At 39.1% G+C, this 16,274-nt stretch overlaps 2 protein-coding genes across 8 annotated transcripts in view; one reads left to right on the top strand and one right to left on the bottom strand.

Moving 5' to 3' along the window:
* pld6 (phospholipase D family, member 6) lies at nt 1-4,158 on the bottom strand. Its single transcript, XM_053477427.1, has 4 exons — nt 4,081-4,158; nt 2,755-2,969; nt 2,407-2,630; nt 1-715 (listed from the first exon to the last, which is right to left on the bottom strand). The coding sequence occupies exons 2-4, from the start codon at nt 2,949-2,951 to the stop codon at nt 462-464; spliced, it is 675 nt and encodes a 224-aa protein (XP_053333402.1). The 5' UTR covers nt 2,952-2,969; nt 4,081-4,158; the 3' UTR covers nt 1-461.
* Nucleotides 4,159-7,168: 3,010 nt separating this feature from the next.
* The window catches only part of raph1b (Ras association (RalGDS/AF-6) and pleckstrin homology domains 1b), a 62,113-nt gene continuing 53,007 nt past the window's right edge, over nt 7,169-16,274 (top strand). For all 7 annotated transcript variants that reach the window (XM_053476716.1, XM_053476715.1, XM_053476714.1 and 4 more), the window contains exon 1: nt 7,169-7,362. The gene's annotated coding sequence lies outside the window, so the exon portion shown is untranslated. The remainder of the gene's footprint in view (nt 7,363-16,274) is intronic.

Genomic DNA, 16,274 nt, shown 5'->3' with positions numbered 1-16,274 from the left:
TATCTTTGAAATCAGTTGATTATTACAGGCCACTTTTAAGCATTACAAATGCCATCGTTAAAATGAACTGATACTCAGTTTGGAACACATCCCACAAATACCTCACTCTTGGGGTGTCTTAAAAAAATTATTGGTGGCATATAATTCTACTGAACAACTTTAACTAATTTGAGGTCCAGTTTCATGACTGAATAGCTGGGTTGAACAATGAGAGAGCTGACTGGGAAACACAACAATCCCATCTTCTCCACTGAAATATTCATATGATCTAATACGAACAAATTAAATTTATTCTCAAAAAACATTAAAATAAAACAAATTCTGTAAAACTATATATGCAATTAAAAAAAAATACAAAGCCAGTAAGATTGCAAACTAATTCTTACATATAAAACAAAAGTAATTCAACATTTCAAAATATATCTAAATTCAATCAACTTGTCTTTGGTGGGAGTGTTCAGTCACATGGTGTTATTCTCATTGTGTGTTTGCGGTGGAAGTTTAGCTGGGTCGTTAGCCTCCCACAGCTTGTTGAACTCGTCCATGTAGGGTTGAACGAGCTCCGGTTCCTCGGTCACTATCACGTTCTCCTTGTTGCTCTGCACTGCGGTCATGGTCCAGTTGAGGGAGCCAGTGATCAGCTTCCTGCCGTCCAACAAGGCAAACTTATGATGCATGTGCGTAGTGATGATCATTTCGTGTCTCACACAAATACCTGAACATGGGAAGAGTTACAAATAGAAGAGATTAGAATTATTACAATCAGATTTCCTAATCTACACACAGCCGTAAATTTGTGGACACCTGATCCATCACACCCACAAAGCTGGAAGCAGAAAATTGTCTAGAATGTCTTTGAATGTGGTAACATTATGATTTCGCTTTACTGGAGCTAAGAGGCCCAAAGCTGTTGCAAAATTACATTACCTCTGAGCACATAGTGAGATCTATCAAGATGTCATGGATGCGTCCGACGACCCATCAATGAGAAGACTCATCAATAAGCTGTGCCTCATATGTCGTTTGTTGGAGGTGAGATGGAAGATCTCATGCGGTTTCCTAGAGCCCTGATCTCAATCCTAGTGAAAACCTTTGAGATGAACTGGGATCAACATTGATTAAACCCCAGATCTCTTCACAGCACATCAATGCCTGACCTCACTTATGCTCTTTTAGCTGTATGAACACAAACCCTCACAGCCTCACTCCAAAATCTAGTGGAAAATCTCCCCGGAAGGGTGAAGGCTACATTTCCCTGGCAGTTGGATACTTAACATGGCTTGATAGATCAACTACAATTGGTGTAAGAAAAAAATATTATTTTTTTAATACTCTACATAAAATAATGAATAATCTAAAATTAACTGATTTCATCCAACATAAAAATGAAGGCCATGTCTTCTTTACTAATTTGGTTCAAACTGAATAATCATATTTGTAGTAAAGCAAACGTCACCTTTATTTGTCTTAAACAAAAATGATCACATGGCTTGCTAACATAATAAACACGGCACAAGACAGAACATGATGAAGTTGTGTGGTGGTGTAATTAGAGCTGTGTACGCCTTTGGGCTTTCTGACGAACACACAACTTCCTGATACATTTGTCCGGGTAGAATAAAATGCTTGAACCCCGTCGAAGCGAAAGCACTACTGGCCTTGAGGCTTATGTGTGTGCGTGTGTGTAATATAAGCACATGCTTTTAGGACACAGTATGCTGATTATGCCGTCTCTGTACACAAGGCCAAACCCTTTTTAACTCATTATGCTCATGCGCAGGGATGACTGCTACCTGTTAAATTACACTCTCTGATGCAACCATGACTTAAGCTATTGTGTGTCCACACAGGTGGAACAAGCTCGCAGATGATATTAGGTGTGCCCCAACTGTCATCATTTTCATGTCACCTGTTAAACCTCCTGTGCCAAAGATAAAGCGTACAGTAGACCTTAGACCTTATGTGTTTTCTTTATTAATCGATTATATTAATTAATCCTGGTGATTTATTTATGCAGGAATCTAAAATATGCTACTACTCCACGATATAAACAGCATATGTACTGTGTGTTCTAAACAGATTCCTCTGTACACAATAATTTATGTATTTCTTTTGCTCTTTTTTAAGTTTCCACAGTGTCTGCTAGTTTTTTTGTTGTTGGATTCTTCCCCGATTTTCTCTCTAATTTAGTCATGTCCGAATAACTTTAACACAGTGCGGTGATGAGACTCTTAGCCGCAGTAAAATATTTGAATTGTGCAAACGTTTTAAAGGCCGTATGTCCTTGAATGACAATCCCGGCTGAGGTGGCTTGGCCCAACACAGCCATTCCCATGAACATTCAGGTTATGACTATTTGACATACAGTAGATAAAGAAGGGGCATCTTTAACGTAGCTGTCCATACCCGCCTTGCGGAGGATGCCAATCTGAGAGCCGTTAATAGACATGTAGTCTCTATCCGTAAGCACTTGCACCCGCACACCCTGGCGGTGTAACAGCAGCACGGCCCGGCTCAGCTCAGTGTTGGAGAATGAGAACATACAAAGGTCAAGCGACACACGTGCTGAGAGAAGGTGCTTCAGTAGTCTGGAAAAGGGCGTGTCCAGGCCATGAGGGAGAGGACACACACTGTGAATGAAAGGAATAGTAAACAAAGTGTAATTAAAAATCAATAAATAACAAAACAGTAGGAGCAACCAAACAACCACAAACAGCCTCCTATAATTTTAATGCAATATAATAAAAATGTTACCATGGTCGATCCCTGCCTGTATTGTACAAGTGCTCCAAACATGCTGGCGGTGAAGGAAAGAACAGGACCTCTTTCAGGGGGTTACGGGAACCTCTTCTGAACCATAGATGCCGAGTCAGCAACCAGTCCAACCCTTCCCGGCCTAACGCAATAGCAACTGCCCCGAGGCCTAGCAGCTTCAGTAACTCCACCAGCATCTTCAGTAACTACACCATCTTGTACGACACAGACAGAGGAGAGGTGGTAAAAGTGAGATGTCAAATATGCTAATAAATAACCTGCAGGATAAATCAACTTTACACTGAAATCTGCATGTCTTTGGACTGTGGGAGGAAACCGGCTAAGCACTATATCAGTCGATGCCACTGGAATATATTTTAATACATTCATGGACCCGTAATCAGACTACGATTAATGGAAATTTGCATGGTAGTTAATTCATTCATACATCTTCTATACCGCTTTTTCTTGTATAAAGGGTTTAGGGCACTAAACTTAACCTAAGGCGGAGCTACACCTTGGACAGGGTGCCAATTTATCACAGGACATACATACAAACTCACTCTCACACAATTTAGCAATTCGGGAACGCCAATTAGCCTAAACTACATGTTTTTGGCCTGTAGAAGGAAACCGGAGTACCCAGAAGAAACCCACCAAGCATGGTGAGAACATGCAAAGTCCATGCTCACAGACCTCGAGGCAGGAATCAAACCCGGCCCGTAGAGGTCCGAGGCGACAGTACTAATCACTACGCCACCATGCTGCAGACACTGAAATACAGTATATTTTAACAAATTCATAAACCCTTAATGTGACTAAGACTAATGTAAAATATACTTGGTTATTAAAATTAATTATTGGTCATTGTTGTGATTTAATAGAATGATCAAAGCATTTAACCAAACGTCCGCAGACTTTATTTTTTAGCCTGATTATGATTAGTGTATTGTGCTGCACCTGTACATCCGGGTAACATTATCTGGCACTTGTTTGACAGCTAGTTAGTTAGTTGGTTAGCTAATTTAATAAGTGACCAAAAATACAAACTTATTATACATAAGTCAAGGTTTTCTGCTCGCTTTTGACTTGTGCAACTAAAATTAATTTTCTAATTCACTGTTATATCCCAGGGTTTATTTTCACAGACAATTTTGAATAATGACTAACCGTTGAGCTAACATTGATAACCGGATGCTACCGTTTCCATAGCTACAAGCAACCGGACGCGATATTAAACCAGACAGACATCTTTAAAATTAAAATAGTAGTTATAATAATATTCACTAAATCTAATTATAAACAATAGAATATTGTCTGGGCTACCTGTATAACCAAAAAGAATCACTTCCGAACAGACTGTTTGCTTAAGCCACCTCTGGAAACCGCAAATTAACAACTCGGTTCTTTTGAATCGACTCTTTTCCTAAAGAGTCAAACTAATTGACTCAAAATTCAACTTTCTCTAAAATAGTCGAGTGGCTTAATTTGTTTGAAGTATAATATATTGTAATCTGTAAACATTTTTTTTATTTGCTTGCGTTTCCAGGGTAAAAATTACACTGTAAATTCCCTTAGTGACTCCTTTAAAAAGAATCGATTCAGTAAAGTGACTCACACGCTGAGCACGCTGTTATGAGTTCAGGGAAAACAAGTCGAGGTTAATAGCTCCCTCTAGTGACACCGAAGGAGAAGTACCTTCGCAAGAGTAGAGATAGTGAGATAGTTCTGCAAAGTGTTCTCTTTCTCTCCCTCCCTCACACACACACACACTCACACACACTTGTTAGAATTGTTGTACTTACGGCAAAAGGCAGGGTGCCAATCCAATGCAGGGTACACACACGTATGCACACATTCTGGGAAATTTGGGAACGCCATTCGGCCAAATTTGCAAGTCTTTTGGACTTTGGGAGGAAACACACCAAGCACACAGACCTGACAATACATAGATTTTACATCTACCAAAAAATGAAAACGTACCATTGTGCAATTTAACAAAGTGCAAGTTGAATATGTAGATATATTCATACAATAAATAAATAAATAAATAGGTTATGGCCAATAAGCTTCTGTGTAGATATAACAGTATGAATAGATAATTACAGTACATTATAAAAGAAAAAGTCTAATAGCTGTATTATAAAATATCCAATATATGTAATAATTAGTAGTAAATATGTAAGAGCGTGCATTTCCTATATGCTACATTGAAACTTTTTTTTTATACATACTGTTCATTTAGAGAATTTTTTAGATACTTATTTTAAATTTTAATCATAAATTTCATGAACTGATTTTTGGCATTTGATTGACCAGTGTATGATTAAAGTACTTTCATTACCTCTGTCTTGCATCACTCACTTTTTGCCCTGCTGTCACTTTGAATTGTTTTATCTCACTTGCACTAGTCTGTCCACTGAATATTCATCCGTAATGACTGTATTTTCACATATTCATCTCATTCTTTACATATATGTATATATATTTTATATATTACTTTCTGTTTTCTGTTAGTCATTTCTCTTGACGCGTGTGTCACAGAACAAATCATGTCACACTTCAGAGGGTGCTGAAAACCACCGAACAAATCATTGGCAACCAGCTACCCACCCTGGAAAACATGTACAAAAGACGCTGTCTACAAAGGGCGAGACGCATTATCAAAGATTCCTCTCATCCAAATCATGGACTGTTTAGTCATCGGACAGGGACTACAGATGCATCAGAGCCTGCACCAAGGGACAAAATAAAAAAAAAAAAATAATAATGGCTGTTAATGCACTAAACAGCTGATCATAGACTGTTAGCTAACACATCACTGCACTGTCACTTTCTGTTTATATTACACTGCTCCGTTTTTTACCACTATGCATCTTTGCACCATCAATAATCATGCTCATCATTGCACTACTCTACTGTATATTCCACCACTGTACAAATAAGAACTCACACATGTACACATGCATATCCTGTCACTTTTAGGCATGTAATGTTCCAGACATGCTAATCCACTACAATGTTTGCACAGTTATTCATTTACATCGTATTATTCTGTACACTATTATAGACATAGACCTATATATACATATCTATTTCACATCTTTATTGTCTAATGCACCTTCTGTTTACTATAGCACATTCACTGCGCAATGTTGCACAGTTATGTTGTACATTATTATATAACTATATATACCATAACTTTATTACAAAATGCATCTTCTGTTTGTATAACACATAGTATGTATTTATTGTAAATGGGCCCCTTATGCACTTCTGGCTAAATGCTAACTGCATTTCTTGGCTCTGTGCATGTACTCTGTACGATGACAATAAAGTTGAATCTAATCTAAACTAAAAAAATTTTTTACTGTATGCTCTACACGATTGACAATTTTAAATTGTCTATTGTGTTACTATCCTTGCTACTGGATGTTTTAGATTTCCTCATGAATCAATAAGGTATCTATCTATCTATTTATTTATCTATCTATGTGGTGTAGCAATGTTTCATAGGTGACAGAATCATAACTCCTATCTGTCGCCACTAGGTGGAGCACAACACCAATTTTTCTCCAACCGTTGTGCCCGCCACTATCTACTGCAGGACATCCAGTGTCTCACAGAGAAGGACCAAATGTTTCATGACAGCACAGATGGAGAGAAGCATACATCGTGCACATGCTATAAATAAACTTATTTCTAAAACTAAATAGGATCCTGATAACAATCGTTAAATATATTTATGATTTACAGTAAAATAGGGTGTGATGCCTAATGGATGCTGCATCCTGTTTGTGGGCGTGATGCTAATGGACCGTTAGCACAAAACCGGAAGTACGTCCATCTCTTGAGAAAGACCCAGGTTCATTTTTTTTTTTTTTTAATAATCACGGTATAACTTTGCACATCTCTCTATGGTACAGATTTTGTGATATGTGTAAATTAGCTGCACTAATCCATATCTCAATTACATTACAAAGTATATAAATACAACATATTTTCCAGCATTTAAACAGAACAGTATATACTGTAAATAATAGTATCTATAGTATATAATAGTGTATATTGTATTTTATATATAAATATATATAAAATAAATATACTCTGCGTGCGTCCTAAATCGCACCCTAAAGCACTAGGTAGTGCGCTTAAACCGCTCTTATATCCCTTAAACCTGGTAACCTAGACTACGTTTAAGTGTAGGTCTGCTTGCGGATAAAAACCGTCTGCTAACGGATACGGCTCGTGCTCACTCCTTCAGAACGGTCCATTGGTCCGTTTCTGGTAATATGGGTGGGACTTGAACGACGCTCGATCCGCTGATTCGTTGAGTCGGAAATGTGGGCGGGGAAGGAAATTGGACGCTAGTAGGAGCACGCCACGGTTTCCTAAAGGCGCAGAGAGAGAATGGGAGAGGGCTCGGAGATGTGTCCGTAGTGTACAAGAGAATGAGATATAAAGAATCATATCAATTAATTCATCAATGAATAAATAAGATAAAAGAGAAAGCGTGTCTTGTTTACTGAAAGGACGGTTGGAAACGTTTGGATATTTACTTGATTTCATCTGTTGTTCTCAATAAGACCGGAGAGGATTGTTTGTTGGGTAAGTCTGTTCATTTAGATTATAATTAACCCCAGGCTGTTGGTGTTAACTGTGTTGAGCAAAATGGAGAGAGTGTTTTTGGGGGGATGTTGAGCCTCCCAGAGGCGGTTAGGAGTCAGGACTGACGCCCTGCTGCTGCTCCTGTGCTTCACGTAAGCTGTTATTGTCTCCTCCAGTAATGAGACAATTCATTCTACTGGGGGGCAAAAACTATTGCGCATGTCGCTAAGAGACATATGTCTCTCCGTATATTTATGTCTATGCCAGTACGTGATAACAAGTTAGACACAAAACAATGCTACAGTCAGAAATATGGAGCTCCTTGGGCTGGTCATTCATTGTGCTAAAGCCATAGACACATTACTCTTGTCTCTGTGTGTGTGTGTGTGTGTGTGGGTCCAGTTAAAAAAAATCCAATCAGAACCTAATTATAAACTCATCCTTGATGCATCTCTTGATATAATCTTCATCTTTTTATCACCGTGACACATTTTTAGTAGTGACAAATCTAAAATGTCCTTCAGGTGCTGGTTTTATTGTCCACTTGATGTTGGGTGTGTTCAAACTCACCCCGGTGGACACTACAGCATTAACACACACACACCCCGAGTTATAAAATCAACTAATTTTCCTATTAATGTTAATCTAAATGCTTGATAAAATCCTTAGAAATGCTTCATTATGCTTAGTTTGGACATTTGTATTTTTGTCCTGTCCTGTCCTGTCCTTCTTTAAAAAAAAAATTCTCAATTCCCTGTAAAGTGCACGTTTTTGTGCACCTCTTAACAAGACGATGAGCCGAATAGGGTGTGTGAGATCCAAAAAATGTGCAGTGCGACACCAGGATCAGGAACGCTGCCCCACATACTGTAGACTACGCAGGAAGTCACGTCTAAGGCAACCGGACCTGCACCTTTTTTTTTCTTTTTCTTTTTTACTCATAGACGTGCAGCTGTCTTGTTGTACATCTTCATCGGCACTAATCCCACTTTTAAAATATATGGTTGATATTAATGCATCTCGGGTTACGTCTGCTATTAATCAGATGGTGACATCGGTTCTTCAGGTTACTGTTGCACGCTTATATGAAGCACCAGACAGTGTTCATGTCCTGTATTTACAGTGCATTCAAGGTCTGTGTCAAGTCACTCAGTGTGTTCGTGGCATAAAACCTGTCTGAGAAACATGTATGTCAAATCTGATCCGATGTCTAGCCAGCGTGTCTGATTTATCTCTGTCCTAATTCCAAGACATAGAACATCCTATATGTTTGGTTAAAGTTGCTCTATATTACTGACCTGCCTCTGTTCAAAACAAAAACTCATTTATTTAGAATGGCTTTTGATGTTTAATAAATTTATGTGTTTTGTTTTATATATTTTATTGCCATGTTATTGTGATGCTGTCAAGCACTTTGGTTCAACATAGGTTGCTGTAAGGTGATAAATAAATAAATAAATGTTGATTGATTGAAAGAGCTTTAAGTTGTTGCGAACTCATCTACAGTAATCATTTCTGTATCACTAGCACAGGTAAACTTAAATGCATCTCGGTTTATGTTTAGATCAAAACACCATTTCGAGTGATGAAAACACATCAGTTTTATTCCGCTTTTCAAATTTAAAATGGAAAACTGTGGGAAAAAATCTGTTAGGTCTGCTGTGGATCTAAGGACAATGTAGTGTTTTGAATTAAGGTCTTCTTTTCATGTAATTTTTCACAATTCCAAGATGGTAGAACCTGGAGAAAACCCACCAAGCACAGGGAAATTTAAGCAATTTCCCTCTGGGATTAATAAAGTTATTTGAATCTTGAATCTTAAATCTTGAAAACATGCAAACGGCATGCACGCAGACCCAAGGCAGGAATCGAAACCTCGAAAAAGTTACAGTTAATTCTCGATTTTTTGCACAGCCCTAGTAGGACTTACTATAATTGCAATGTCAGTTTCTGTGTTTGGTATTTTAATTTCATGTTCAGCTGCTTTACATTATAGCGTAAAAAAAGCACCGCTCATCCTTACACAAAAATGTGTTTTGTTTATGTTGTCAAATCATTTGTTAATTCTTGCTTAGCGCTACTTGAAAGCAAAAACATGAGCCCACACACTTTATTTAAAAAGTGTATTGTTTATTTTTGAACAGAAATAATTAAACCCCTTCCTATGAAGAAAAAAAAAATTGTCATTAATAAATGTTTATGTAAATAATCACTTGCTTTTGTTCTTTTCATTATATCATAACAAAATATTTTAATAGAAGTCTAGAGGAGACACAAAAGAATACCATAACAAGACAAGGTGGGCAAGACGTTGGCCATCGGTCTTGCTCTTGTCAAAAAAAAGTTGTCACTTTGTTGACTTCCGATGCACGTAAAGCTTTAGCGTACATCACCAAAGCCACTATTTCTTACAGCACCGTTATCATCAGGGCTTACATTCCCCTGGTTCCCTTAACTTTTTGCATTGTTAGCTGAGAGATAACGTTGACACATAAGGATTGTGCTTCCTTTCACTGGACGTGCATTTTCAGAAATTGACTTTATTTCTCATTTTTCAGGCCAGTGCTCTGGATTATGTCTCTGCACATTATTTCTCATTTCGGTCATAGTCAGACGATTTCCTTGCCATTATCACCATAGTTTGCTACAGAATGGACACAAGGCCTCGTTGTTTGCTCGTCGTTTGTGCCAGTGTGTCTTGGCTGAAAGCAAACACAAGCTCGAGGTGCAGTGTTTACCCGTGTGTGCCTCGGAAAACAGGCCATGACGCTCAATCGACGGAGGTTACACGAGGTGAAGCGAGTCACGTCACCAGGATCTCGTGCAGCATTAAGCGCGTCACTGACAGATCGGTCCAATGTAACCAGAGGCTGAATTACACTTTACATCCTGCTTGAGTTTGAGATGAGGAGGAAACGGAGACCGTTTCTGCTGCAGAGACACCTTCTTTCCCGTCATACCCCGGTGCTGACATCCACACCGGACTGAACGGAAAAGGCGACAGCAAGTAGTTTTCCACCTCAGGAAATTCCTGCTGAGCCTTAAGCAGAGACAAGACGAGGATGGTTGTCTCGCTCTGAATATTCTCAGTCTTATTTACATTCGTCTGCTCAAGCCTGGATTGTCATGGTGTCTTGGTTCTACTGTCAGCATTGACGTGGCCATGACTCTCGAGTTCGAGTGTACATAAAACAGCTTTCTCTTCAGCATTTGTAGCCTGAAAAAGGTGGTGGAGTGATTGTGATCCAAAACCAACCAGAGTCCATAAATTATATTGATCTATACTATGTTTTGTAGAGCTTCTTGGCATTTTTATAGCAAATAGGATAAAAATGTGCTCGTCCAGCACTTTATACGTCAACATGGGAATGTTGTCACGTCAGAGACATGCAGAAAGGAAGTGGACACCAAATTGTTTACTGTAAACTGACATCTTTTAGAAGGCCCAGGTCATGACATGTTTTTTTTTCTTTCCTTTTTTATTGAATTAAACTACAAGGGTCATTCAAGCCAAAACAGTACTTTTGATTGTGCAAAATAACAAAAGACAGTTATGAGAGTAAAACCTTTTAAAAAACTTTTATTTCTCTATATAATCCCCTGCTACACTAATGCACTTATTTCAGCATTTCACTTGTGCTTATATACCAACTAGGTTTTCTCAGTATGCCAGAGCCATGATTGGAGTTCCTGCTTTACATCTGAAATGCTGGCCTTCCAGGAACTTCTTTAACGGCCCTAACATGTGGAAATAGCTTGGAGCAAGGTCAGGACTGTATGGGGGTTGTGGCAATAACTCCCAGCTGAGTTCCTGTAAACGTGCCAGTGTTGTTGAGGATGGGTTCCCTGTTGAGTCTGGTTCCTCTCAAGGTTTCTTCCGAATGTTATCTCAGGGAGTTTTTTCTTTCCACTGTTTCCCTCAGCTCACTCATCAAGAAAAATCTGATAATTATGATACAAACCACTTATTTCCCTGAATTTTTATTTCGTAAAGCTGCTTTGTGTCAATATAAATAAAACTGAATTGAATTGTTAAAATTGTCTCTTTGCCCAAAGTTGGTAACAAATTATCCATTGATTTTCAAGAATCACTCACTCAATGGTCACAGGAATGAATGCAGTGGGCTCCGAGACACCACGGCCAGGATTGTCATTTACCGCCTTCTTTAAACACTGGTGCCATTTAAATGTTTTATGCGGATAAGAATCTTATCACCATACTGTGCTTGGAGTCTTCTGTAAATGTCAGTTGGTTTTACACCTTCAATCACAAGTTCAACACTTTAACGTAATTTAAGAGTCCAGTTTTAAGATTTCTAGGCACGCTTAAAGATGGGTTTATTACAATTTGAAAAGAAAAAAAGTAATAGTCATAGTGTGATCAGGTTGGAACATCATTCCAAGACTGTGCAGTCTGGCTTTGGAATTCTCCTGATAATCAACTCTGAAATACAAAAATACTTGACTACATTTAGAGAAAGAGAAAGATTAATCGTAGACACAAGGATTGGATGTTTTCCTTGCTTTTAAGGAAAGTGTAAAAAATGACATACTTTTTGTCCTAGTTGTGACCTTATGGAAGAAGAGTTCCCCAAACTTGTTGCACAGCTCTCCTGTTCGCTGGTGGGGTGTGTTTTAACAGTTTCTCATTTACGTAGACACTGAAACAGTGCATATGAAGGAGGAGTGAAACAAGAGGATTGCATTATCTAAGGGCAATTTTAGTTGAAGCATTAACATGCGCCTATTTTGGAGGACCTCTGAGTTAACTTTTCAAAGAACCATTAGCAAACTTGATATCAGTTTTAGACATCAGAATTGGCAGTGGAAGCGTACAGTGACTCTACCACCGTACCACTTTACAAGGCAAACTGCTGATCAGGAAAATCTGAGGTGGATAGTTTTGCCCTGTGCTGCGACATGTGGAAACCAAGTGTGCTGTTTGTGGTGTGAGCTGTTGAAGAAGTCTTACGACTTGGCACCAGAATATCTGATGAAGAAATCAGCTGCCTAAGGACTTACTCATGCTCCTCATGGGGAAAGATAAGAAGAAAGGTTTGTTATGTATTTGAAAATGTGTGTGTGTGTGTCCAAGGTCACCATTAGTCCATTAGATGCACGCCTTTGGGGTCGTACTGTGCATTATGTCCATCTTTTTCAGAGTAAGTTCTCTCCCTCTCTTTAATCTAATGAGCTTTACTGTATATAATGGATGATGAGAACTAGAAGGGGACTTTGATGCTTTGATCTAGCATGCTTGACACATACACCCCTGAGGGATCCCACACAAAAGACTGGACTCTAAGGAGGTGTCGTCTTTCCAAAGCCCTCCTGAGGGTCTGAGATTTGGGGGGGAGGGGGGGGGATAGGTTCAAAGGGACCTGTAGGCCAACGTGGAGGACAGTTAGCAGGCAGGGAGAAACAAGAAAGGAGATCCTTGGCTACTCAAAGCTCTGTCACTGCACAAGCAGGTGGGCAATGGTGTGATGCAGAGTGTCTGGCTTTGGACACAGTCATTAATCTAAAGCTGACTCGTCATCTGTAGTTTTTTTCTGGATACACCCCGGTGGCACCAGTCCCCTCTTGATCATGTTACATTAGGGGGAAAGCAAATAATGCATGGCTGTGTTTTTGTAGTCCACTGGGTGGTGGTACTAATTGAGTCTTTATTAGCGCTACTTCTTTAGATATTAGCCTCATGGCGTGTAGATTGCTAATGGGTTAGCTGTGGTCGGTCTAGAAATGGTTTCCACCCCAACAATCATACAGTTCTTTTAGCTTTTCATCGATGGCCTTGGATGCCACAGCTCTCCTGTGAATCATTTCCAAAAGAGCTGCTTGATACAAACTCGGCAAAGAAAACGGGACAGGAGGAGGGAGAAGAAGTGAGAGTGAGAAATAGAGACAGCTGGAATCTACATGTAAGAACTGAATCAGGAATTATAAAGCAATCATCGTTGTCGTATTGAGTTGTAGAGTACTACAACAACATAACTGGACTGTTCGGTTTTATTATAATTATATCGTAATGTATTGTATAAGTCATGACTGAACTGCTTAAAGCTTAACGCTTTTAATAATAGTTTGGGCAAGCATAGTATTTAATAATGCACCAAAGCCCATGCTTAAGTCAGTACAGGGAAGTGTTTTATATACTTATTTGGGTATTGGTGATGACACCCACAGTGGCAGGTGGTGTGCTCCATGGCGTGACTCTTGTTAACAGCAGCCTGCAGGTCAACAGCAGGTGGCTTGAGTTCGTTACCCCCTCTTGCATAATGAGCCAATCAAACGCAACACTGCGGTCATGTGACAGGAAGCAGTTGTCCCAGGACACTTCATGTTTGTGCAGGTCTAAGGTTAATCCAGAGCAGTTACTTATGTTATGTGTCAGAGTGTAAGAGATGCCGCCGTGTGTGTTCCACATGACGGACTCAAATAATCACTAAACACTAGCACTGTTATCTTTTTTTTTTTCCCAGTCCAAATTCAGCCAGGCTCTGAAACAATCCATTGTTTCGCTGATGACCTTCTTTGTCTTGTCCTTGAAAGTAAAAAAATATTAGTGCTTGTTTCATTGTGTGTGTCTACGCAATCCCCATGTCTAGCCAAATTCAAACCCAGTGATTTTCCACAATGACCCATATTGGTATTTTTAAGCGTTATTTAGGTGTGCTGATTTGTGAGTAGAGTTTGTCCCCATAAAATAAAGTTAGATTTGGGGTCACCAGTTTGGATTTGGTATCCAGTGAAGTTCTTAGACACCCTTGAATTAACGCGGGGAATACGCTGTGTGAGATAGATTAAGGTTATGGTGAAGGATGTTATGTACCCTTTAATAGTTTGCTGACTATTGGAGTTCATCGCAAATCACATACTAGTGTGCTGAACCGTGTTCCAAAAACATGCAACAATGACATGCCAGGTATGTTGTGTAAAAGTTGGCATCTCATGTATATTCTAGTAAATGAATTACTCACTCAAATTGCTCCAAACGGTTTTGATCGTCATCTTAGGACCAGCAATTTGTGCAATTTCTTGATCAATATGGTGTGAGTGATGCATACTAACTTCTGCTCCACACTCCACTCCAGGAGGTGAGAGCTCATTAACTCAAAAGAAGAAGAAGGGGTAGTCTTTCAAAACCTTTTTGGATAATTCAGTTTTGGATCGTTAATGTTTGAGAGTTTAACTAAATTATTTTAAAGGTGCGACTCAATTCTGAATAAAAAAACTGGTTCATTGATTCAATTGACCAGTTATATCGCACAGTTATATCGCTTGACTGGTTATATTGCACACACATACTGCACACACATATTAAGATAAGGTAATCTTGAAATTCTGTCTCAAAGTAAATGATGATTAGACAGACATTCAAAAGCTCCTGCAAAGACTGTGATGGATAACTGGCTTAGCAGATAATGCTTGTTCAACGGAAACTAATAGGAAGAAGCCCTCATCATGGCAGAGAGTTTAAGGACTTGACATAATGTAGGGCTACACAAGTACAGGGGTCATCTCCTGTTGGACTGTGAACCAGGAAACATATTTAAGTGGAACCAAACCAAGTACTTAAATTTACTGTACCTAAAACCCCCTCCCCTTATTTAGATCTTCAAAAATAATGAATCACGCACCGCATGTCTGTTCCTGCCTTTTATATTCTAATAAAAATGATCTTGGCACAGCATTTTTCGGAAACATGTTCCCCATGTGCTGCCTGATTTATGGCTGTAAAATGAGCCTCATAAGACCAGACATTCATCACCATGAAGGATGTAGTTTCACGTTCACCTGAAGCCTTCAATGTGGAGATGCTGCTCACTACAAGAACGAAAAAACAGTAAAATGTGTTCTAGTTCTTGAAAGATATATTATAATGGCTCTCTGTCTTGCGTGCTCAGCCATGTTTGACCTCTTCTGACCCCAGTGATCTCACCATGACGACAGCCTTTTCTCCAGCCAGCTGGAATAGCCATTATGGAGGTTCCTTCCCCTCCCAGAGTTCAGCATGTTCTCATGCAGGGAGCTTTGGACAACCGAGGCCACTCCTCACAGTTTGACCTTAAAATCTCCAAGAGTGCACACTCGAGCATTCAAGTACTCAGAAACCTTAAATCGGCCAAGTGAGCTCACTCCTCTGGGTTCTCCGAAAGGTTGCTCAAAAATGCAAATCGGAAACGATCCTAAAGAGAGTGAGAGCTGCTTCTCAGTGTGCTGCTTATCATTCCATGTGATCTTTTGCTCTATTTGCCTTAAATTTTGTAATGGGAGTCGGTAACTAATCCGTATTGTGGATCCAACTTGGCATGTTTTGGTAATTAAAATGGATTTTTCATAATCACTATTTTTCATAATCAATAGTTTGAAATGCACAGAAAATCGTCCGCTCATCTATGTACTATTATCAATGATTCTCCCATCAACAGTTTAAACTATATCTTAGTCATTTTGCTAGCACAACATGGAGTGCTAATATACATTTATTACCATGTAACAGGATGTTCTTTAAAACCCATCAGTACATCTGAATTGAGGGGATCTTCTCATGATAGCTGTAAAGATGTTTCTAGAAAACTGATACGGAATAGTGATGAAACTGATCAATTAATTAGTTAAGAGTCATCTGCAATTCCTCACATTTCAGATTCACATTCAGTTTTCAACAATGTAAACATCAAAGAAGCCAAATAAGACTTGGCTGATTAAGTTTAATTAGCAAGGTTAGAGTAAAACAAAAAGTAAAGTGTAGACTCTGGATGAAGGAAGTAGACATGCCTTGTGTTCAGTTCTCGCGTTGATAAGTATACATGTCAGGGTCACCCGGTTTTAAAAGTCATCACCTACACAGGCACCGGCAGGATTACATTTCACAGTCTGCACAAGAACTGCACATTTTTGCCCCTTAC

The sequence above is a fragment of the Clarias gariepinus genome, chromosome 18, assembly GCF_024256425.1.
Source record: "Clarias gariepinus isolate MV-2021 ecotype Netherlands chromosome 18, CGAR_prim_01v2, whole genome shotgun sequence".
In the NCBI taxonomy this organism is placed as follows: domain Eukaryota; kingdom Metazoa; phylum Chordata; class Actinopteri; order Siluriformes; family Clariidae; genus Clarias; species Clarias gariepinus.
The sequence above is the reverse complement of the archived record's forward strand: the minus strand, read 5'-3'. Positions and strand labels throughout refer to the sequence as shown.